General features: G+C 42.3%; 1 protein-coding gene across 8 annotated transcripts in view; it reads right to left on the reverse strand.

Moving 5' to 3' along the window:
• The window catches only part of PDE4DIP (phosphodiesterase 4D interacting protein), a 273714-nt gene that overhangs the window by 50940 nt on the left and 199972 nt on the right, over positions 1-22802 (reverse strand). For all 8 annotated transcript variants that reach the window (XM_069090199.1, XM_069090202.1, XM_069090200.1 and 5 more), the window contains 6 exons: positions 17589-17680; positions 10287-10519; positions 8106-8553; positions 5435-5627; positions 4421-4537; positions 473-992 (listed from right to left, as the gene is read on the reverse strand). In XM_069090199.1, coding sequence (XP_068946300.1) covers positions 473-992; positions 4421-4537; positions 5435-5627; positions 8106-8553; positions 10287-10519; positions 17589-17680 — 1603 coding nt within the window. The remainder of the gene's footprint in view (positions 1-472; positions 993-4420; positions 4538-5434; positions 5628-8105; positions 8554-10286; positions 10520-17588; positions 17681-22802) is intronic.

The following is a 22802-nucleotide window of genomic DNA, read 5'->3' on the forward strand; positions in this document are numbered from 1 at the left end:
TAGATAGATAGATAGATAGATAGATAGATAGATAGATAGATAGATAGATAGATAGATAGATGATAGATGGATAGATGGATGGATAGATAGATAGATAGGTAGATAGAGATAGATGGATAGGTAGATGGATGGATAGATAGATAGATGATAGATAGACAGACAGACAGACTAGAGGAACGAGTGAATAAATAAATGAAAGTGGGGGAGGGGGTGAAACAGATCTGGGAAAGAAAGACCCTCAGGGTTTCAGGTCAAAACAGAGACAATTGCTATTTATATTCCTTCAGAACCAATCAAGGCTGAAACATGACCAAGAAGGGCTTGGCTGGGACCTATTATTGCCCTGTAAAATGAGGGTGGTGAATGAGAAGACCTCAGAGGTCCCCTTCCAGCTCTAAATATGTGATTATGTTCCTAATTCAAACTCAGCCTCCCTCTGATTCTGCCCACCAGAAATTGGTTTTCCCCTTACCCTGGCCAGGTGGCTGATTTTAGCTCCTCTGCCAGCTTCCCTTCCACCTGAGATTTTGGAATTTGGGCCTCCAATAGAGACACTCTCTGAATGAGTTTCTCCAGATCTTTTCTGGCCTGCATCTCAGGGGGGAAAAAGACCCCCATGCCATCAGATTGCCACCCCTCGTCCTCATCAGTGAGGCTGTGGGATGGGGAGGTTGTGAGATCACCACCCTTCAGCTTCATTTTTCTGGGCCTCTCCAGGCTAGAGGCGTAGTCGCTGGTGACAGAGAAAGAGCGTACACGGCATTTGAGACCCTGGATGACCTTGTCTGAGTTATACAGCTTGACCTTCAGGTCTCTGATGTGCTGCTGGAGGACAGCAATGTCCTCGGATTTTCCATAGTCTAAGAAATCCTTTTGTTTCCCCAGGGGCTTCTTTAGAGGGGAACTGGTCTGTGCTGACCCCAGAAAATTGTACTGAGAGTGTAAGCCCTCAGTCAGTCTGGCGTCGCTAAAGACATCATGTTCTTCACATTCTGTGAAAGACAAAAAAGGGTCATCTCAATGAACATGTGGTGATAACAGTAGTAATTTACAATTATGCAGCATTTCATAGTCTATAAAAACAAATAAAACACACAATAAATAAAAATAAAACTTACCCACAACAACCCTATGTGATAACCCATACTGTAATAGAGAATTCCATTTCTTGGAAAAAATCATTTGGTCAGCTGAGAGGAGCCTGAGACCTTGGGACAAGTCAGGCTGATACCTGCTGCCATTGCCACTGGGATCCAAGAAACAGGTATGATGAAAAGGGAATCCTGATGTGCTTTGACCTGGGCCTCAGTAGAGTGCTGGCTTCCTATGAACTGAGCTATTACTTAACTACCTACTTCACCTTAATAAAGTCACATGACCTCCCAGAGTTTCAGTTTCCTTATCTATACAAGAAAGGTTAGATTATCAATCAATCATTCACTCAGTCAGTCAATCAACAAGCATTCAATAAGAACTTAAAATATGCTAGGCACTAAGCTAAAACTCTGGGAGTACTAAGAAAAAAAACAAAACAATTCCTGCTCTCAAGGAGTTTCCATTCCAGTGGGTGAGAAGACATACACATAAACCAGGACAGATTCAGAGGGGACAGAAGGTAGTCAGAGAGGGAAAAGTACAGAGCCTGGAGAGATACTCCCACAGTTAGTGGGCATGATAAAAACAAAGATCCAACCAAGGAGACAGAAGAGACCCAAGAGAGGATCCTGAAGAAAACCCAGCTGAGTTTCCAGCAAGAAAAACTTGTCAACAGTGCCAAATGAGACAGAGGGGCCACGAAGGATTAAGATGAACAAAAGGGGTTTTCTTGGCAAAGAGCCCTCTTGGAGGGGTTTGCCATTTCCTTCTCCAGCTCATTTTACAGATGAGGAAACTGAGGCAATCAGTGTTGAAGTGACTTGCTCAGTGTCACACAACCAGTAAGCATCTGAGACTGGATTTGAACTTGGGAAGAAGAATCTTCCTGACTCCTCTTCTGGCCTTCACCTGACTCTATCTACTGTAATACCTAACTGCCCAATGGTAATAAGAGATTATTACTAACTTTATTGATTTTTTTGCCTTTTTTTGAGGGGCAATTGGGGTTAAGTGACTTGGCCAAGGTCACATGACTAGTAAGTTTTAAGTGTCTGCGGCTGGATTTGAACTCAGGTCCCCCTGACTCCAGGGCTGGTGCTCTATTCACTGTGCCACCTAGCCACCCCTATTACTAACTTTAAAAAGAGCCATTTCAGTTGGATGCATTTAGAAGTCAGACTGCATAGAGTTTTTGGAAGAGAATGGGAGGAGAGGGAGAAGCAGTAGGGAGTGTAGATCGATTTTTCAAGAATTTTAGCTCAGAAAGGAACAGAGCTGCAGAATGATATTTTGCAGAATGGCAGATTAAAGAGAATGTAGCCAGAGCAGGAGGGATGCTCTGGGAGAACACTGAGGGACTGAAGAATTCTATTTATTTTTATTTTTTATTTTTTGCTTTTTTTGGAGGGCAATTGGGATTGTGACTTGCCCAAGACTTTGGCCCAGGTCAAAGCACGTCAGGATTCCCTTTTCATCACACCTGTTTCTTGGATCCCAGTGGCAATGGCAGCAGGTATCAGCCTGACTTGTCCCAAGGTCTCAGGCTCCTCTCAGCTGACCAAATGATTTTTTCCAAGAAATGGAATTCTCTATTACAGTATGGGTTATCACATAGGGTTGTTGTGGGTAAGTTTTATTTAGTTTTTGGTGTGTTGAATTTGAACTCAGGTCCTCCTGACTCCAGGGTCGGTGCTCTATTCACTGCACTACCCAGCTGCCCCTGGGACTGAAGAATTTTAGTAGGAGAAAGGCATAGATAGGGAGAGAGGCAAAGATAAAAGACTGTGATCATATTAGGGAACTTCCACATTTTTAAATGGAGAAGCAGAACATTTGTGGATGATGGCGTGATCAAGGATTTGCTCATCCCCGTGAAACGAATGTGGAGTAGGGCATGAGAAAGCAAGGTATTTAAGGCACACCCATCTCGAAGTCCATGACCCAATAATCTTCTCCTCAGGGAAAATGAAAAAGAGGCAGCTGGTGGCTCAGTGGAGAAGTGAATCATGAAGACCTGAATTGAAATATGGTCTTGGACTCTCACTAGCTGTGTGACCCTGGGCAAGTCACTTAACCTCTATTTGTCCCAGTTTCCTCAGTTATAAAATAGGGACAATAACAGTACCTGCCTCACAGAGTTGTGAGGATAAAAGGACATGATATTTGTAAAATTGCTTAACACAGCTCCTGGCACACAATTGGCACTATGTAAATGCTTATTCCCGTTTTCTTTGCCCCTCCTCAGGATGCCAACACCTAAGGGGTTTTGCTCAGCAGTCCTCACTTTTCCTCTTGCCCCATGATGCCTGGTAGAACTACTCTGGGGAGGAAGCATTCTTCCCAACTAGAGGTTGGTCCTCTGGGGCCAAGTCCCAGTGGCCCCTTCCTAGTTCTTCCTAGCTCTGGAAGGATTCAGTTAAAAGTATTATTATCCCGGCTTTACATCCGAGCAAACTCAGGTTCAGAGGGGAAGGGCCTTAGCCATGGTCATCGAGCTAGTAAGTGTCTGTCAGACTCAAAGGTCATTCTAGCATACTCTCTCCTTCAGGACCTTCATTTGGGACAGGGAAAGAGCTGGGAAGACACTAGACAAGCCTCATATTTGTATTTTGAAGACTTTCCCAAGAACAGCAGGATAAACGGTTAGCCAGGGATCAAAACTTCTATAGTCCTACAATATTTCAAGGACTCAAAAGTTCTTCTGCATCAGTCATTGACAAATATGTTTGGGTTTTCTTAAACTGCTATTTTATTCTGATTTTAGGGAAATTAATTGATTAGGTATTTTATGTCTTTATTGGCAGCATCAAAAACATGATGGTAGGACTATGTGAAAATAGCATACTTTTTTTCTGGAGATAAATGATATGATGATCTGTTTTTATATCATCTACATTTCCCAATATTTCTCTTCCCCCTTTTCCCATTCTCAGACTGTCATCACATTTGACAAAAAAAAGTTAGGAGGGGGAAAAAAAAACATTTTGGCAAAACCAACCAACATACTAAATAAAAATTTTAACTCTGTGTGTGTGTGTGTGTGTGTGTGTGTGCAGTATTTCATATCCGTAATCCTCCACAACTGCAAAGAGTAGGGGGAGCACACTCTCTTTCCTCACAAAGGCCTCCATAAATACCCTCTGTCCATAATAATTTCATATTTCTGAGCTGATTGGTGAAGGAAGAAGGCAACTTTGCTAAGGGTTCGAGTAGCAAAGCTGGCTTTCATGGAAGAAGGGAAGGAGATATCCACACCCATACCCATAGCCATCTCTCTCTCTCTCTCCCCCTCTCTCTCTCCTTTAAAGAAATTTTTTTTTTTTACCAGGGCTGGTGGTTTCTTCTCGTTCGGCCTCATTCTCACTTCGGCCACATGTCTCATATCCCAAGTCTTGGAGATCCACCTGGACCTGCTTGCTGTCTTGTTTCACCCCTGGTTCACCTGGTCAAGAAAAGATCATCAACATCATTCTCATCACATACTGAGTGGGCCTTTCACTTCCGGAGCATGAAACATGGTTTGTTTGGATTCTTACACAAGAAGTTGATTCCTGCTCCATCCATCATTGATGGAGAAGAGGCTTTCCTCCAAGGACAAGAGGAACAAGTACCAGGCTTGAAGTTGGAAGACCCGAGAGAGGGCTGTGCCATTTATTAGCCGTGTAACAGCAGGTAAGTTTACTTTGCTGCTCTAAGTCTCTGTTTTCCCCATCTGAAAAATGGGTATTTTTCTACCTACTTATACTATCTACCACATGGAGTTGCCGTCAAGCTCAAACAAGTGGATAAATACATAAAAAACATGTTGTAATCATGTAAAGTGTGACATTAGTGAGCCCTGTGTTAATGCTTACTTCTGCTCAGATCCATATATTACTCAGACAGTTATTTCAGCTCTGAGGATGGGTGAGGGGAACTTAATTGAGGAACTGAAAATATTAAATGATATGGACCAGGGTCATGACATCAGTTTGTGAAGGACAATAGAGTGGTATGTATGGACGAAGATGAGCAGGTTAGCCTGCTCTTAGAGAGGAAGACTGGCCTAGGGACTTTATCAGAAATCCGAAAGTCTGGATTTAGCTCCAGTTCTGCTTAAGAATACAAACTGGATCATTACTTCATATCTCTGAGCCTCAGTGTTCCCATCTGCAAAATGGGGTAAAAAATACTCCCCCTTCCTCCTTTCCAGAAATATGGGAAGGACAGAATTAATATGATAGGATTTTTTAAAAGCCTAACAAGTATGTTGAGCTCTTCAGAGAAATCTAAGATATCCTACTAGTATCTAAGGTGATGCGCAATTCATCAGTCTGATGACTTTTAACCCAGCACTTACGAAATAAGACTCGGTATTGCTCTAGCTGGCTGGCCTGAACTTGGACCGTAGCTTCAGACACGAGCAGTTTCTCCTGGAGGTCTTGGTAGCGTTGTCTACACTGTTCCAGTTGGGAGCGGAGCTGGTGAGTCGGCCCCTGCAGACTAGATTCTGTTGGTGGCCCGTTGCTACCGATCTGGCCTTGGCTGTCCACCTGAGAGAGCCAGAAAGGGAGAGTCAATCAATAAAGAGAATTAGTAGAGAAATGGGTATGTAGCCTGGAAAATAGAAGAGACAGAGTAGGTGCCTAATCTCCATCTTCTTTAAGGACTGGAATGGTAGTTGGTAACCTGGAAAAGTGATAACACTTGGCAGATTTAGGCTTAAGGTAAAGAAAAAGCTGCTAAATAATTAGATCTGTACAAAAATGGAGCAGGCTGCGTTGGTAGTGAGTTCCCAAAACTAGTTTTCAAAAACAGACTGGAAAGCTACGTAGCTTTTGGGCCTGAGGTCAAAAAGACCTGAGTTCAAATTCAGATTCAGATATTCATTATCTGTGTGACTCTGGACAAGTCACCTAACTTCTGTTTGCCTCAGTTTTCTTATCTGTAAAATGGGGATAGTAATAGCACCTACCTCCCAGAGTTGTTGTGAGGGTCAAATGAGGTAATAATTATAAAGCACTTAACAAATCTTGGACAGCATGCTAATAAGCAGAGACATCACCTTGCTGACAAAGGTCCATATAGTTAAAGCTATGGTTTTCCCAGTAGCATCTTATGGCTGTGAGAGTTGGATTGTTAAGGAAAGTTGAAATTTGCAGAATTGATGCTTTTGGATTGTGGAGCTAGGGAAGATTTTTGAGAGTCCCTTGGACAGCAAGGAGATAAAATCAGTCAATGGCTAAAGAAATTAATTCAGGCTATCACTGGAAGGTCAAATACTGAAGCTCAAATACTTTGGCTACATAATGAGAAGATGGGACTCATTGGAAAAGACCCTGATGTTGGGAAAGATTGAAGGCAAAAGGAGAAGGGCATGACAGAGGATGAGAACGACAGTGTCATGGAAACAATGAGCATTAAATTGGACGGACTTTGGGAGATAGCAGGAGATAGAAGGGCCTGGTGTGGTATGGTCCATGGGTTCATGAAGAGTCAAACATGACTGACTGAATAAAACTCTTAACCCAGGGCCTGGCACATAGTAGGTGCTCTATAAATGTTGGCTATTATGACTATTACCACCCTAAAATGAGCCTCAGAGGTACTAATACACCATTCCTACTCATTCCCCACCCCCCCCCAGTTAAATCCTAGAGTAGAGAGAAAGAGATTGTACAAATACTTACATGAAAAAGTAGCCAGCACTTATCTTTTCAACAAAATTAGAAAAACATCAGTGAAAACAGTAAAATCTAAGAGCTCCATAGTTGGAGGAGATAGGAATAGAGTCAGGATGCCAGCAAATGGGGGCAGCAGGCAGAGTGCTAATATATAATCAGAGGTATTACCTAGACTGACTCATGCCAATTGGATATTATACCTGGTACAGTCAGCCTGGCCTGCCTAGGGGTGCCACTCATCAATTTCTTAATACTAGAATGAGATAGTATGTATGCCTTAGAATGTTACTAAATTCCCCATCACTAAAAATGTTTAAGTAAACAACTGTCAGAGTTGTTAATAAAGGAGGAGAGAATCACAGAATTTGAGAGATGGAAGGGATATCAACACCCATTTTGTCTAACTCATACACAAAAAGATTCCCCACCCTAACATACCCAACAAAGTAGTAATTTGACCACTTTCTTGAAGACCCACCACCACGAAGGACTAGGAACCCACTAAGTCCATTCCACTTTTGGACAGCTCTAATTAGAAAGTTTTTCTTGATTGCTGAGCCTAAATTTGCCTCTTTGTCACTTCTAACTGGCTCCTGGGTTTTCCCTTTAGTCCAAGCAGAACAAACCTAATCTCAATTTCATATAATAAAGCCTTCAAAATTTAAAAAGCCCTCTCATGTCCTCTTTGAGTCTTTTCTTCTTTAGACTAAATAGGTTTTTGTTGTTCAGTCAGTTTTCAGTTGTGTCTGTGATTCTTTGTGATCTCATTTGGGGTTTTCTTGGCAAAAATACTGGAGTGGTTTGCCATTTCCTTCTCTAGCTCATTTTACAGATGAGGAAACTGAGGCAAGCAGGGTTACATGGCTTGATCAGGATCACACAACTAGTAAGTGTCTGAGGCTGGATTTGAACTCAGGAAGATGACTCCAGGGCCGGTGCTCTATCCATTCACTGCCCTAAATATGTAAGATGTAAGACTAAATTATTAAGACTAAATATGTATCATGGATTAGATAAGAACTTGACCTAAATTAATTCCAAGGTCCCTTCTAACTCTGAGATTCTCTGATTAACACCCCTGAGACACCCCTATCTTGATTTGAAAGTCAGACTTGGGGCAAGCCAGAGGGAAGCTTCACTATTGTTTCCCAGGACAACTAGTGGGGAAGTGGAAGGGTGGTTCCCAGAAGAGAATGAAGTTATGATTAACTACTACTTCAGGCTTTAGAGGTTCTAGGGGACCCTACCTCCTATCTCCTACATCCCACTTTCACTGGCTCATCCACCAGGTAAGGACAGATTTAAGGACTCCACATTCAGGTTTCTCTCTCCGAAGCCTACACTTACCTGGTGGCCATCCTTGGGTTGTAAATCAAGGACAGACACAAGGTCAAGGGTCTGAGGTCTGGAATACAGCCCTTTGGACTCCTTTTCTTCTTGAAGCTGGTCTCCTAGAGCCGAGGGCTTCCTAGGATTCCAAACAACTTCCGTCTTCGGATGGTCCATTTCCTTGGCCAGGAGGACACTAAGCTTCGAATTCAGCTTATTGTCCCCTTCTTTGCTCAGTGGCAGCTGCTCTTTGAGGAGGTTGATTATGGTGTTAGCATTGCGTAGCTTCCCGTACAGCTTTCTGACCTCAGCACATAGGCTGTCTTCTTTCAAAGCCTGTCTGGCATCCTCCACAAGCCCTTCTTCCTTCTCCTTATCTTCCTCCATTTCCCATGCTTCAGACATTGCTTCTCCCATCTGCTCCTTCAGCTCAGCATTCTCCAAGCACAGACTTAGCAAGGTGTTCCTACAGGATGCACACAGAAGACACAAGGCACCAGGGTCTTAAGACCTTGACAGTATTTCTGATGTTCTCATTAACAAACATAATTATGTAAGACTAGTCAATTAAAGAACCAGAAGTTTGTTCTGGAAGCGGTGAAAAATGACTTCCCCATTTCATGGATGAGAAAAATAAGAGAAGTCCACTAACAGTTAGTGAATGGCAGAGCCAGGACTAGCCTACTAAGTCTTCTGACTCTTGGTTCAGGTTTTTTCCTACAATAGTCAGTACTGGATCTCAGTTCCTCAGGAGCCAGGAATTCTGAAACCTCACAAATAAATCTGTAATTTCTCTTGTGGGGCAAAAAGCAAGAATATTCTTGCTTGGGACAAATTAATTCCCATGAGTTTTATTCATACACATGCAATGTTTTCTCAATAGATGATGATTGAGATCAGGGAAGACAGGTCAGGTCACAATAAAATTCACAGAGTGTTCCAAAGAAACTAAGTTTTTTCTAATTCATTATGGTTCTTTCTCTTCCACCCAATTGTTTATCAAAGCAATGAATGAATGGCAAAATGATTTGAACTTTACCTTCTCTACTATTTCTACTCTCTCTCTCCCCCCCCTCCTAATCTCTCTCTCTCTCTCTCATAGGTAGATAAATTAGCTAGAGAGACACAGAAAAAGAGAGACAGATACAGAAGGAGAGAGAGACAGAGAGGCAGAAGCAGAGATAGAGGGAGAGAAAGAGGCAGAGAGAAGACAGGGAGTAGACCTCTGATTTCATTGGTATAGGGAACTCCCCAGTGAAGAACTCTCCTCTACCAGTATAGGTCCTCACCTTTATAGCCCTAGTTTCCTAGACGCCTGAGGCTTACTAGGGTCAACAGTCAGCATATGTCAAAGAATTGCTGCTCAAATCCAGGTCCATTTTGACTTCGAGGAGAGCTCTCTATCAAATATACTTTTCATCCAGCCCTATGATTGCATCAATGTGAAAACAACCTCTCTTAATTCTGATCACCAATTTGTCTATAATTTATACTCTTAGAGAGTGGTCTGAACCACTTAGAAGCCAAGTGATTTGCCCAGTCACACAACCAGGACATGTAAGAGTTGGGACTCGAATCCAGCTCTCTATCCATTACACACCATGGTATATGTATCAGTACCATATTATACAAGTAAAGTTATAGCTTAATGGATAGGACATTGGACTTGGAATCAGGAAGACCAGGGCTCAAAGCCCTTATCAGGCACTTAGTACCTTTGTGACCCTGGGCAAGTCATCAGCTTTTCTGTGCCCCACTTTTCTCACCTGTAAAACTGAGAAGGGTGGACTAGAAGACCTCTGAGACCCCTTCCATCTCTAAACTTCTGAGCCTTTAGGACTCCAAGCCCAATACTCCACTCACTATGACATCCCAATCTCTATCCCATAACTAGGTTTCTATCCCAGTTGCAGATAATAATGTCTGCCTCTGTTTCCTTAACTATAAAATGTCCCAGTGTTGTTGTGAGGATCAAGTGAGATAATATTTGTTAAGCACTTGGCATAGTACCTGGTACATAGTGGGGTGCTTGTTAAATGTTTGTTCCCTCCCAAATAGAATCTAGGTCTCCCAACTGCCAAGGCCAGTGCCCTTCCTGCTTGTACCCCAATGCCTCTCCCAGCTGGAACAGGGCAAGCCTCTTGGGTATCATAACTCTAGCCTGGAAGAATTCCTCTTTTCCAGGTGCCTATTTCTGACCTGATGTGGGAAACAGAGGAGAATCCTGCTTCCTCGATCTGGGCTTTCAGATCCTTCAACTCCCCTTCAGCTTTTCTCTTCTGTTCCAGGTGCTGATGGATTTTTGCCTTCAGGCAGAGTACTTCCTCCTCACTGCCACTGTTTTTGTCTCCTCGTTTTGGGGAAGGAGGAGTTAGGTTAAAAAGTTGGGCTTCCTCCATCCCCAGGCTTTTCTCTAAAGCTTCTTGAGCATACTGAAAAGAAACCAAGGTTTAAATTGGTTAGGTCACCTAAGATGAGAGTATCCACAAATCAAAGGATTGACAATGAAGATCACCAAGAAGAAAGGAGTAGTCAGACCCCACGACCTTTTCTTTAAAAGTGCTTTTCTGGTCCATAAAAATGGCAGCAGATAAGGACATTGAATGGACCTTGTGGGGTAGGGGATAGACATACCAGATAGGAAAGGAGAGAAGCAGCCACTGGACAGGTTCTGGGTGCTGGAACCAGTGGAAACAGCGATGAAAACTAAGGCAATTTGTCTTTCGTTTTAAAGGAAGAAACTGGGGTTCAAACTACCGTGTTTCCCCGATAATAAGACACTGTCTTATTAATTTTTTGGACAGAAAAACACCAGAGGGCTTATTTTCAGGGGAGGGCTTATTTTAATGAACATTGACAGCAATTTTAATAAACAGGTAAATGTGAACAAAAAAATGTACCTTTATTCAATTGGGGAAGAACAGGATAATGGCTCACTGCTGCAGCTCTGATTGGATGCAGCTCGGAGCGCGGCGTGCGTTTCAATGGGGGGAGGATCACCTTCACTACAGTAGCAATCTCAATAGGTCTTATTTTCAGGGGAGGGCTTATTATCGGGGAAACACGGTAGGTTGAGGGATAAGGGTGCTATGATTCTCCTGCCTACAGTTTGAAAGTCCACCTAGAGTAGCTTCCAAACAAGAGAGAGGAAGGAGATGCAGTACTGCTAGAACCTCATCGATACACAAGGTAACGGATGAACTGTCCAAGCAAAAGTGACCCTAAGATCCTTGGCAACGGAATATAAGAGGTGGGGAGGGAGAACCTTGACAGAGGAATGAACTGAGGTCACAGAGTCATAGAATCATTAATGCTTAACTGAACAGAACCATATAAAACCCCTCAGCTTCTGGCAGGTGAACAGTCAAGCCACAAACTGCCCAGGGCAGATGGGGAGGTGTCCTCTTCCTAAAAAATCTGGGACAGACACTTACCTTCCCCCCAGGCCTAGAATTCACTCTCTCCTCATCTCCTCATCTCAGAGTCTCCAATTTTATTCAAAGTTCAGCTCAAAGGTCATTTACTACAGGAAGCTTTTCCTTATTTCTCCAGCTGTTAGGGCCTTCCCCCCAGAAACATCTTGTATTTATTTTGTATTATGTGTCATATGTATGTGTATATATGTGGACATCCATATATATTATAGAGATCTACATATGACATCTGCAGATATATATGAATGTCTATATCACACACATATATACGTACATACACACATACATATATATTATATATACATATATCTTATCCCCACACACAGATACTCCTTGAGATAAAGTAAGTCCTTTGAGGAAGCTCTCCTCTTAGTATCTTCTGTGCCTATTACAATGAAGCACATAGAATAGAGCCTTATTAATTAATTGATTGATTCCAACTTTATGTTATTGTTCAATTGTTTTCAGTCATGTCCAACTCTTCATGACCCCATTTAGGGTTTTCTTGGTAATGATACTGGAGTGTTTTGCCATTTCCTTCTCAAGCTCATTTTTCAGATGAGGAAACTGAGGCAAACAGGGTTAACTGAGTTGCCCAACGTCACACAGCTAGTAAGCTCATTGTACAGATGAGGAACTGAGGCAAACGGCTGAGTGACTTGACCAAAGTCACATAGCTACTAAGCTCATTGTACAGATGAGGAACTGAGGCAAACAGGGCTAAGTGACTTGCTTAGGGTCACACCCATCTACCAAGTGTCTGAGGTCAGATTTGAACTCAGGAAGAGGAATCCTCTTGACTGGGGGCCTAGCACTATACCCTACGGCACCACCTAGCACCATTCAACTCCATGAGCTGCTTATTTCCTTGTCCATAAAATGATGAGATGAACTTTAAGGTCCCTTATCACTCTAGATCTGTGAACATCTTCCTTAAAAACCTTCATATTCTTTAGATGATGAGTCAAGTCACCCTTTCACTTTCACCTTTCTAATCTGAAAAACCCAATCCCCTTGTCTTTTCTTCACAGGACCTTTTTTTCTCAACACCTTAATTATTCTTAATGACTGAGATAATCAGACAACGAATTAAGCCCTGGGGTGTAGTGTTTGCTAATTTCCAGGGTGTAAATGCTCACACAGAAAATTTAACAATCAGTTTGGGTCCCAGCTGGCCCTAGGACAACCCTGGCAGACTGCCCACCCTTCTCATCCTGGAGACCCAATCTGTGATGTCACAAAAAGTGTTGGGCAATAGACTAAATCCCAGCTCCCTTGCTTACTTGCCCTTGGTGGTATTCAATCATGTTTCAGTTGTGTCTGACTCTTTATGACCCCATTTGGGGATTTCTTTAGCTTTTTTTTTTTTGGAGGGGGGAAGGTAGGGCAATTGGGGTTAAGTGACTTGCCCAAGGCCGCACAGCTAAGTGAATGTTATGTGTCTGAGGCCATATTTGAACTCAGGTCCTCCTGACTCCAGGGCGGGTGCTCTATTCACTGCGCCACCTAGGCCACCACCCATTTGGGGATTTCTTGGCAAAGGTACTGGAGTGGTTTATCATTTCTTTCTCCAGCTCATTTTACAGATAAGGAAACTGAGGTAAACAGGGTGAAGTGATTTGCCCACAGTCACTCAGACACAGTAAGTGTCTAAGGCCAGATTTGAACTTAGGTCTTCCTGACTCCAGGCCTGTTTTGTTCTTTCCACTGTGAAATGGAATGAAAATGAGTGAAAAGAACAGGTAGCTGCCCTATGGCATCTTAGGCAAATGATTTAACAGTTTGAGCCTATTTCTTTATATATTAAAGGGAGAAAATACTTGAGTGGAAAGGACATCAGAAACCATTCCCTCCAGAAACCATCCCATTCTACAAATGAGGAGACTGAGGCCCAGAGTGTTTATATGACTTGTCAAAGATAGTAAGCTGCAAGAGGTAAAATTTGAACCCAGGCCCTCTGCTTTCCCATAATCTGAATGTGATTTTTGAATTGATTATATTTAAATATTTGTGGAGTTTTTAGAGTCAACCAAGCAAAATGGGCTTGATGCTGCAACCTCTCAAGCTCTCATTCTATATCTTTTCTGCTCACAGCCAAATTCCTTTAAAAAAGGTATTCTGCACTCATTGTCCCTATTTCATTTCACTCATTTTTAAACCCCTTGCTATTTGACTCCTGATTCTATCATTTGAATGAAAATGCTCTCTTCAGTGTTATGTTAGCTATTTTTGGTTTTTGTTTTGTTTTGTTTTTAAAAGTAGTCATCCATTAAAAATGCTTGACAGGATTTAACACTCATGAATAGTATACCCTTCTCCTTCATACTCTGCCAGTGCAACCAGGACACTGCTCTCTTGTTACTATCTGATGAGTCTGTCTCAGTTCTTTTGTGTATCATTATTCATCTTCTATCCACTAAGTTTGGGTTTGAATACCAATGCTCTGAACTGGACTTTCTCTTCCTTTCTGTACACCTTCTGTCAGTGATCAGCTCTCCTGAGTTCAATTTTTATCTCCTACTTCTATATAGCCTGTCTTCACCTCTCTCCTGAGTTCCGCTATCTCATGTCCAGCTGCCTGCTGGACATCATGGCTGCCAGGACGTTCCAAAGGCATCCGTTATTCAGCGTGTCCAAAAATGGAATCCATTATCTTCCAGTCAGTCCTCAAAACATGCTTATATTTATGTTGTCCAGAATAGGTGAGGCAATAGTCTTTTGGGTATTTGTTCTAGTCAAATGAAGACATTTGGAATATGGTGCTCAGTTCTAGGATAGAGTAAGTCCAGAGGAGGAAGACTAGAATGGTGAGGGCATCTGTCTTTGGAGCCAAATGCTGAAGTTGTTAAGGGAGTTGGGGATGTTTAGGCTGGAAAAGAGAAAACTTGGAAACATTGAATGGTGGGCTGGGGGTGGGAAGAACATGCTAGCTTTCTTCAAATATTTGAAGAGTTGTAGTTTGACAGAAAGATTAGACCTTCTTGGCCCCATATGGGCGAGCTAGAAGTTACAGGAAGGTACATTTGGGCTCAACATGGGGAACAAATCCATCACAATTAGAACAAAATGGCAGGAATAGCCTTAGGAGGTACTGATTTTCCTATTACTGGGGGATCCTTCTGTGGAGGCTAAATGACCACTTTGGGAGAATATTTTAGAGAGAATTCATACTCGAGGTAAATATTAGACCAGATAATCTCTGACTTCTCTCTAGCTCTCAGATTCTATAATTTTACCATTCTCATGTAGGATTTTTTTTTAAATAATCAAAGTGAATATGCTAAAAACTGGGACTATCACCTGGGGGATGTGGGAAGGAGGAATATCTTATTCCCCTCTTAAAAATGTGTGTTTGTATTTGATAAGCTGTGTGTGTGTGTGTGTGTGTGTGTGTGTGTCCTTTCTAATTTTAGTCATTCTATTCTTGTTGTCCTAGGACCAGGCAATTTCTTTATATTCATGTTTTTTCCCTCCTTGATCTCACTTTTTATAACTTTCCCAATGGCTTTTTGGTTTCTGTGGAGTTCTGGTTTCTTGTCACGCTGCCTGGTAAAGTATATTGTATTTTCATATGAACCTTCAGGCCTCTTTTTTTTTTTTTTTTTGGAACCCCTGCAACTCAGTTCTTTTTACTGGATCTTTCCTAATGGATGATCTATGTGCATTAAAAAAAAATTGCTTTCCTCAGTTGTCTTTTCTTTATCTTACTAACTTTCAACTTTCCCTTCTTTTTGGATCCTGAATACAATATCCTAGATCATTTCTTCCCCATTAGGATGGACAACTGTCCTAGTTAATCATTCTAGTTTGGTCCGAGGAAATTGTCTTTGTTGTACCCCCAATTTCTATTTGATGATGTAATCTACTGAGGTATTCCTCATCGAACAGATACTGTGTGAAGCAATTAAATTACCTAATAGGTCTTGAATCCATTGGTGAAGAGGGACCACTCTGACAAAATAGGAAGAAATGAGCCTCAGAAGGTGTGGCATTCTGGAAGCTGTGGATAATGGGTAGCTTGAGAGGGTAGCAAAAAGCCAAGTACGCAAATGGAATGTTGGGGGAACTTAAGAGGTCTTGGGAGCATGTATCCAGCCCATCACCTAGGGCTGAAACCAAGCAGAAAAAAGGGTATCCTAAGCCCAGCCTCCAATGGTTATTTCCCTAGAGGCAAATAAACACATGTTGGAGCACTGTGACACCGCAATGGTTAAGTCAAAACAAGCTTTATTGCCTTGTCAGCAGGGGAAATTGCATCCTGCAGACCACAGGGTCTCAAAGGGGGTGTACAAAGATTCATAATCCCTGGATTCCTGCTATACACACTGGGTTTCATGTAGAGTCAACAGCATGATGTGGTAACAGCAGTTTAAGAGGCTCTTTGTTCAGTAAGCCCACCTGGTCCTTCAAGATTCCACTTTCTTGGATCAGTTTCTGATTTAATTAATCTGACTCTGACCTACTCAATCATTTAATAAATGCTTCCTAATCTACCCAGCAGTGTGGTAGGTTCTTGGATGGGTGGGAATGTGCTGGAGGGGAGGGAGATTACAAATCCTAAAGAACAAAGGACTGTGAGGAAGGAGTTTCCTATGGGGTTAAACTAACTTTCTCAAAGTGGGTCAGAGCAGTCTCTGAATTATGGGGAGGAAGATCAAAGGGGAAACAACCTGCATATTGGCTCCCCTCAGATGAGGCGATAGTGAAGGGGGGTGCTAAGGCCTGGTAAGCCTTGGGCCAGCTCCCCTCTGAGTGGTTTATTGAGATCATCAATATCTCTCCCCTTCCAATCTTATTCCCTATAAATTCTAAGACAGATCCTAGCCATAGTCCTTGCAATAAGTGCTCTTCAGGGCCAATAACAGGCATTCTCACTTATCTGGTAGGGCCCCCTAGTCCAGGACTGAAAGAGTCAACTAAAAATAAGTAAGATGACCAGTATCAGTAGGCATAGTTGAAGACAGAAACCTGGGTTAGTATATGGAGGGTTCAACAGTCATTTCATGTTCGTTCAAGAAGGAGGGAATTTCATGCATGAGTTCAAGAGAAGGGTCAAGGTTGACTAGAACCAAGCAACAGACAGAGGACCATGGTGTAAGGTGGAGACTCACTGGGGAAATGGGGCACACCTACTTTCTATGTCGTCTCCTGAGAGGACATCTCCAAAGCCAACATATATGAAATTAGCATCTTAAGGGGTCAGACTTAGTAAGAAGGAAGATTTCATTCATGAAATGAAGCAGCCCCAGGAAGCCACCATCTTCTCCCCATTACAGCTACCTTTTCCCCTGAATTTCCAGGGTAATAGGAATTTAGTCACTGTCTGGGGGAAGGAAAAGATTTCAAAACATATTCTCTGCCTCTAAAAACTTGGGGCAATTACTCTGGATGATGTCAAATGCTGGTATAGGAAAGATTAAATGTGTGTGGGATGGGGGAAGAAGGAAAGTGCCCTTGGTCTGGTGGTGAGACTGTCTTCAGCCTAGGTCCTTGTTTGGCACGTGGCATTTATTTTCAAACACATCAAGTATAGACATAAGGCACATGTTTGCAAATAGGGCAGTGCTGTGGACAGAGATGAGTATGCCTTTGCCACAGGTCATAAGTAAGTTATAGCCCTCAAGGAGTGTTCTTGCCTCACTATGTGCTAGCCAGGAGAAGGCGGTTGGTCAATAATCGGTTTGTCAGATTCCAATGAAAAGGTAGCCTCCCAGAGCTACCTAGAGAGCACCTCTTCAGGAAGTAGTCCCACATTCTGCTTGAGTCCCCAAAGCCCCTTGAAGATGCCCTTCTGGCTACAAGAGGCCAAAGGGGCCTCTGCCCTGTGAGAAGCAAGAGAATTCTTGAAGCCGCTGGTGCAGAGAGGAGGGGTAGAGAAGGGAGAGGCAAGTGGGGGAGAACAAGTTTTTTAAAAAGGGCAAAAGGAGAGGGGAAATACTAACAGGTTGCTCCAGTCCATACGTTCAATGTCGCTTTTTCAGCTGCCACAGGCCCCAGGAGACCATCAGACCCCCAAAGGGTAGTGCATCTCCCCCCCTTGGTACCCCGGGACCTGGAGCTGACTTACTTGCTGGTGGGTATTACTGTGTGATGCTTCCTCTTCAATACTGTCAGTGAACTCTGTGCTAGCATCCTCTGTGTCCTCACCCACAGCTGTGCCTGGAAGAAAGGACCAAAAAAAAGTGACTCCCCACTTGGTCTTTCTCCAGAGAGCAGTTCAGTTCACTATGTTCATTTTGTTGCCAGTCTCTGGTCTCCTGCCTCCCCCATCCACCACCCATCCTCACCCCCACCCAGCAGAAACATCCTTGAGGGAAGAAGAAATGTTTCTGCTGGAGCTCTGGGGTTTATTTGCTTTGACATTGATAGCTTTGTAAGATATGAGGTATGGAGCTACCACACCATGAAAAAACCAGACCAGTCCTTGAAGCTTGACTTTTCTGAATAGCTGCTTAAAGGATTAGACACTCACCATTACAGCAGGCAAGTGAATGCAGATGCTGACCAGGAGCCAGACATGGCTTTTCTTCACAGCTCAGTCACTGGTTCCCTGTATAACTTCACTTTCCCCCACAATCAAACCAGACCAAACCCTACCTATTTACTTACAACCACCAGGCTCTAAGAAGACTCATTGCTTAGGCTTGGTTTCTATAATGCTTGCTAATGTAAATGGACCTACCCACCCAATTCGTCCCATCTTTTCCACTTAGGAATGCTGCCATTGGAAGGAATGACAGTCCAAAGGCAGCTAGTGAAAGCTGCTCTTTCAAGACTCCTCTTCCAAGGATCTTGTGCTACTCAAAATCCCAAATAGAGCCCAGACCCAAGGAGGGAACTGTGACAAGTCAAGGTCATGCAAGCATTTGCACTTGAAGACACAGAAAAAAGTACACATGCCTCATATATGCCATCTCTCTCCCTCTCTTTGATCCTCCCGCACTATAACCTTCATTGGATTTAAATATTCTGGTATCTTCATCTTTCCTGGGAAAATGGTTCAGTTGTATCTGACCTTTAATGACCCCTTTTGGGGGTTTTCTTGGCAAAGATACTGGAGTGGTTTGCCATTTCTTTCTCCAGCTCATTTGACAGATGGGGAACTAAGGAAAACAGGGTTAAGTGACTTTCCCAGGGTCACACAGTAAGTATTAGAGGCCAGATTTGAACTCATGAAGATAGATCTTTCTGATTCTAAACCCAATACTTTATCCACTGCACCACCTATCTGCTCTGGGAAAATGGAAACTTCCTTGGAGTTGCCTTGTTTTGAGGGCTTCCCCTCTTACAAGTCCCTACTTGTTCATGGTTTTTCTTTCCCTAAGTGAGAGTTGATCCAAACTAGAAAACTTCTCCCCTTTTCAAGCCTGCTTTATTACCTAGTCAGCAGGAGAACCCCCAGGCTGCTTTGTGAGACTGCTTTTCTCATGTCTTCTGTGAAGAAGGCTTCTCCCATCATCAGTCTGTCACATTGATTTCCCAACTGTGTATCAGGGCTTAGATCGGTGTGTGACCAGTGAGGACAGACACTTATTGACTTTGCAGAAGGTGATGGAAACTCCAGTGACAAAGGAAGACAGACTTGGAAGGACCTCTGACATCTAGCCCCATCCCCTTTATCTTACTGACAGGGAAACCAAAACTCACAGAGTAATTGTCAACACCAAGATAGGACAACAGGGTCCTCTGATAAACAAATTCAGTGCTTGGTGCCTTTATATACAGGTACAAATGTACTATGACAGTGTCCCCTATCTGCACCTGCTTAACCAAAATCACCATTTCCCCTGACATTCATCTCATAAATACCCTGCTCTTGTCTTCTCCACCTGAGAAATGAGGACACGGCACCTTGAACCTGGACATCCTTGGAGGAAAACCTCAGTATGACTAATAAGGAAAATGCTGATTATCAACTATGGAGGTTCACAAGGACATATGGCACCTGATAGCCATTTCCAAAGTCCTGGTCTTTGGGACTTCAACAAACAGAACAGTGGTAAATTTGCCTTTTTTTCTAGGGACTCCTATCACGAGTCTCATAGCATAGCTTAACCCACACCAGGTGGACTGACAGCTATTGTGAGCTGGACCTCAAGTGAAGGTTCCCTCATGCTGTTGCTTTGAGATCCAAGTTAAACTGTTGGGGCTCTTGGTAAAACATCCTGCTTTGACATGGCCAATGAAGGAAGCTGTTTTGCTTCATTATACAGATTTATTACAAGGGTTTTCTTTTTCCCCTCAATGGTGAGGGATAGAAAAAAAACTTAGTGTTAATTGAAAAGAATTAATTTTAAAAATAAGATTACATTTGCATTATGAGGCAGCTAGACAGATCACCAATGTTCTTTCAGGCAAATCAAGCCTTACAGTTATTTCACTGGAGTGGTTCCTGGGAAGGAATCAATTTTTCTGCTTCAGGGCCTTTGTAACCTAATTAAAATGGGCTTTGCTAGTGAATGCCTGAGTACTTATGAACTCTTAATTTTTGTTCCATCTTTCTTCATAAGACAATACAAATCGGAACTTTACTTTTTATAATTGCCATAAAGAGAAATGATCTACCTCATTGGCGGAGCAATGACTGAAACAAGGTCACCTATTATAATTTTTGATAGCTATAGGGTTCATATGGTGGCAGGGGTAAACTTCATCCCATGCATGTCAGGTAAACTCTATACTCTGTGACCCTGGGCAAGTCACTTAACCCTGCTTGCCTCAAATGTAAAATGAGCTGGATAAGGGAATAGCAAACCCACTCCATTACCTTTGCCAAGAAGATCCCAAATGGGATCATGAAGAGTCAGACACAACTGAAATGAGTGAACGACAACAAAATCTTCATTCATCCTTCATCTTACATATGTCCTTAAGAGTATGACTCTCTTTCCTGAGAATTTCCATCATTAAACTTCTCTCAAGCAGTAAAATTGTTTCTTACAGAATTAATTTGTACTGACTTAAGAATACCTAGAATACAACTAAATACACTGGCTAAAAATGGAAACTTTGGCAGAAGCTGCCTAGGAATAAAATGAGCTATTAATATCTAAGTAGTTCTAAAATAGACTAAAACCTGAAGAAGCGGCCTGTGACCAGATTTTACTCATTACACTTTGATGACTTCATTTTCCTAAGGAAGTAAGATTGTGGTCTAGGACACTGGTTCTCAACGTGTGTCCAAGGATTACTGTTGATCCTTGTTCTAGCCTAGGTGGTGAGAACTGGACTTGGATTCAGGAAGACCTGAGTTCAAATCCTGCCCCAGCCATCTACTGTGACCCTAGCCAAGTCAGTTGACCTCTCTCAGCCTCAGTTTCCTCATTTGAAAAATGAATGTGTACCTCATGGGGTTTTGGTAAGGACCACATGAGATAATCTATGTGAAGCATTAACTCTTGGTGGTCTGTGGCTATATCAAATGTAGGCCGAGTTTATCCAGTGTTACCCTAGGGTAGTTTTCTGTTCTATTAAAATCTGGCTCTTTTCTATTTTTTTTGTCCTGGGATGGAGGTGACCTTGAAGGCTAATTTAAAACACTCCAATGCTGGCTAGTCGGTCCAACCCCAGACTGGAAAGGCTTTAGTTATGGATTGCGTGTCTGGTCACATTGGAAGATTGGTCTAGTTTGGAGCTCACTCATCTCAAGAAGGTTGACCACTAGGTGATGAATTTAATTTAATTTTGTTTTTTGTTTTTTGAAGGGCAGTTGGGGTTAAGTGACTTGCCCAAGGTCACACGGCTAGTTTTTGTGTTAAGTGTCTGAGGCCGGACCCAAACTCAGGTCCTCCTGACTCCAGGGCTAGTGCTCTATTCACCGTGCCACCTAGCAGCCCCATGAATTTTATTTTAACAGAGCAAATTATAAAGATCATCTACTAAGGGGTGGAAGGGTTGCTATCAGCATCGGTAGAGAGCAGATCAGAACTTAGGAAATTATGGATCTTTTGAAGTATATTGTTTCATCACCAACTTGAATATATATACAAAACAGATACCCACACACTACACACACCCACACACAAATTTTTCATCATACAAATGCAAAGATGTGAAAATGTTTTTTAAAAGTCTTAAACATAAGGAAAGTGTCATATCATTAAGATTTTGACAGAAGATCTACAATTGCTTTTCTTTCTTAAAACAGGGCTTTGTAATTAGCGATTCACCTACTAGAAAGTTCCAAGGATGACTGTTAAATTAGGGCCCAAACTTCCTCCAGAAGCCTTCTATATTTGGTGGTCTTGTTTAATCCTGTTTAAATTCCTTTAATTCTCAGTGTCTTTTTTTAAAAAAATATTTTAAATTAATTTTTAATTGATGGAATAAAACGAGCATTCCTATAACGTAGTATAATAAACAGATGCTTGCATATGAAACTGCAAATCTACTAATGTACAACTTGCTATTCCTTTTAAATATATAATAATGTTATCACGCAAATTTATTTTTTTTCCTTTTTTTCTTCTCCTTCCCTGTCCTGCCCAGGGGATGGCTACCATTGGATACAAATAAGTATAGACAGTGTCTTAGTTTGCCTCTAGGTGCCAGAGAGGGGCAGCTAGGTAGAGCCATAGTGCACAGTGTCAGGCCTGGAGTCCGGAAGACTCATTTTCCTCAATTCAAAACTGAATCCAGATACTTACTAGTTGTGTGATCCTGGGCAAGTCACTTAACCCTGTTCACCTCAGTTTCCTCATCTTTCAAATAAGCTGGAGAAGGAAATGGCAAACCACTCCAGTATCTCTGCCAAAAGAATCCCAAATGGGGTCATAAAGAATTGGACATGACTGAAACAACTAAACAGTAACAGGGACCTGAGAGGAAGGAGGAGTCTTCTATACTTAACGAACCTTATTTAAGTCCTTTCACTTGTTGGTGCCTTTGTTTACCTGAAGTGCTACATTTTCCCCTTCTTATTTTACAAAGAGATTGGAGGGTTGTGGGGGTATCAGTAAGACAGGATGGATTTTTCGTGAGTAGGTACTTTTTAAAGTAGAATGTATAAAAAGTCTCAAGCTAGTTCCTGGAACGTAGTAGGTACTTCAGAAATGCTAGATTGAGCATCCCTGAACTTCAGCCTCTAAGACGTATCTCAAATCCAGGCTGTGGGACTGCACTATTGGCTTAGCCATTTTATAAAAAGCACTATGTCATACTTCTGTAACTAAATCCTCCTTGAATCAGGTCCCAGACCATCTTTGCCAAACAAATACTTAAAGACACTCAGGTGGTTCTCATAGGATGCTTTCCTTTGGGTTCTTTCACTCAGGATTTTAAA

The sequence above is a fragment of the Petaurus breviceps genome, unplaced genomic scaffold (assembly GCF_028583685.1).
Source record: "Petaurus breviceps papuanus isolate PSGF00001 unplaced genomic scaffold, PetGlider_PUasm1.0 186, whole genome shotgun sequence".
Lineage (NCBI taxonomy): Eukaryota > Metazoa > Chordata > Mammalia > Diprotodontia > Petauridae > Petaurus > Petaurus breviceps.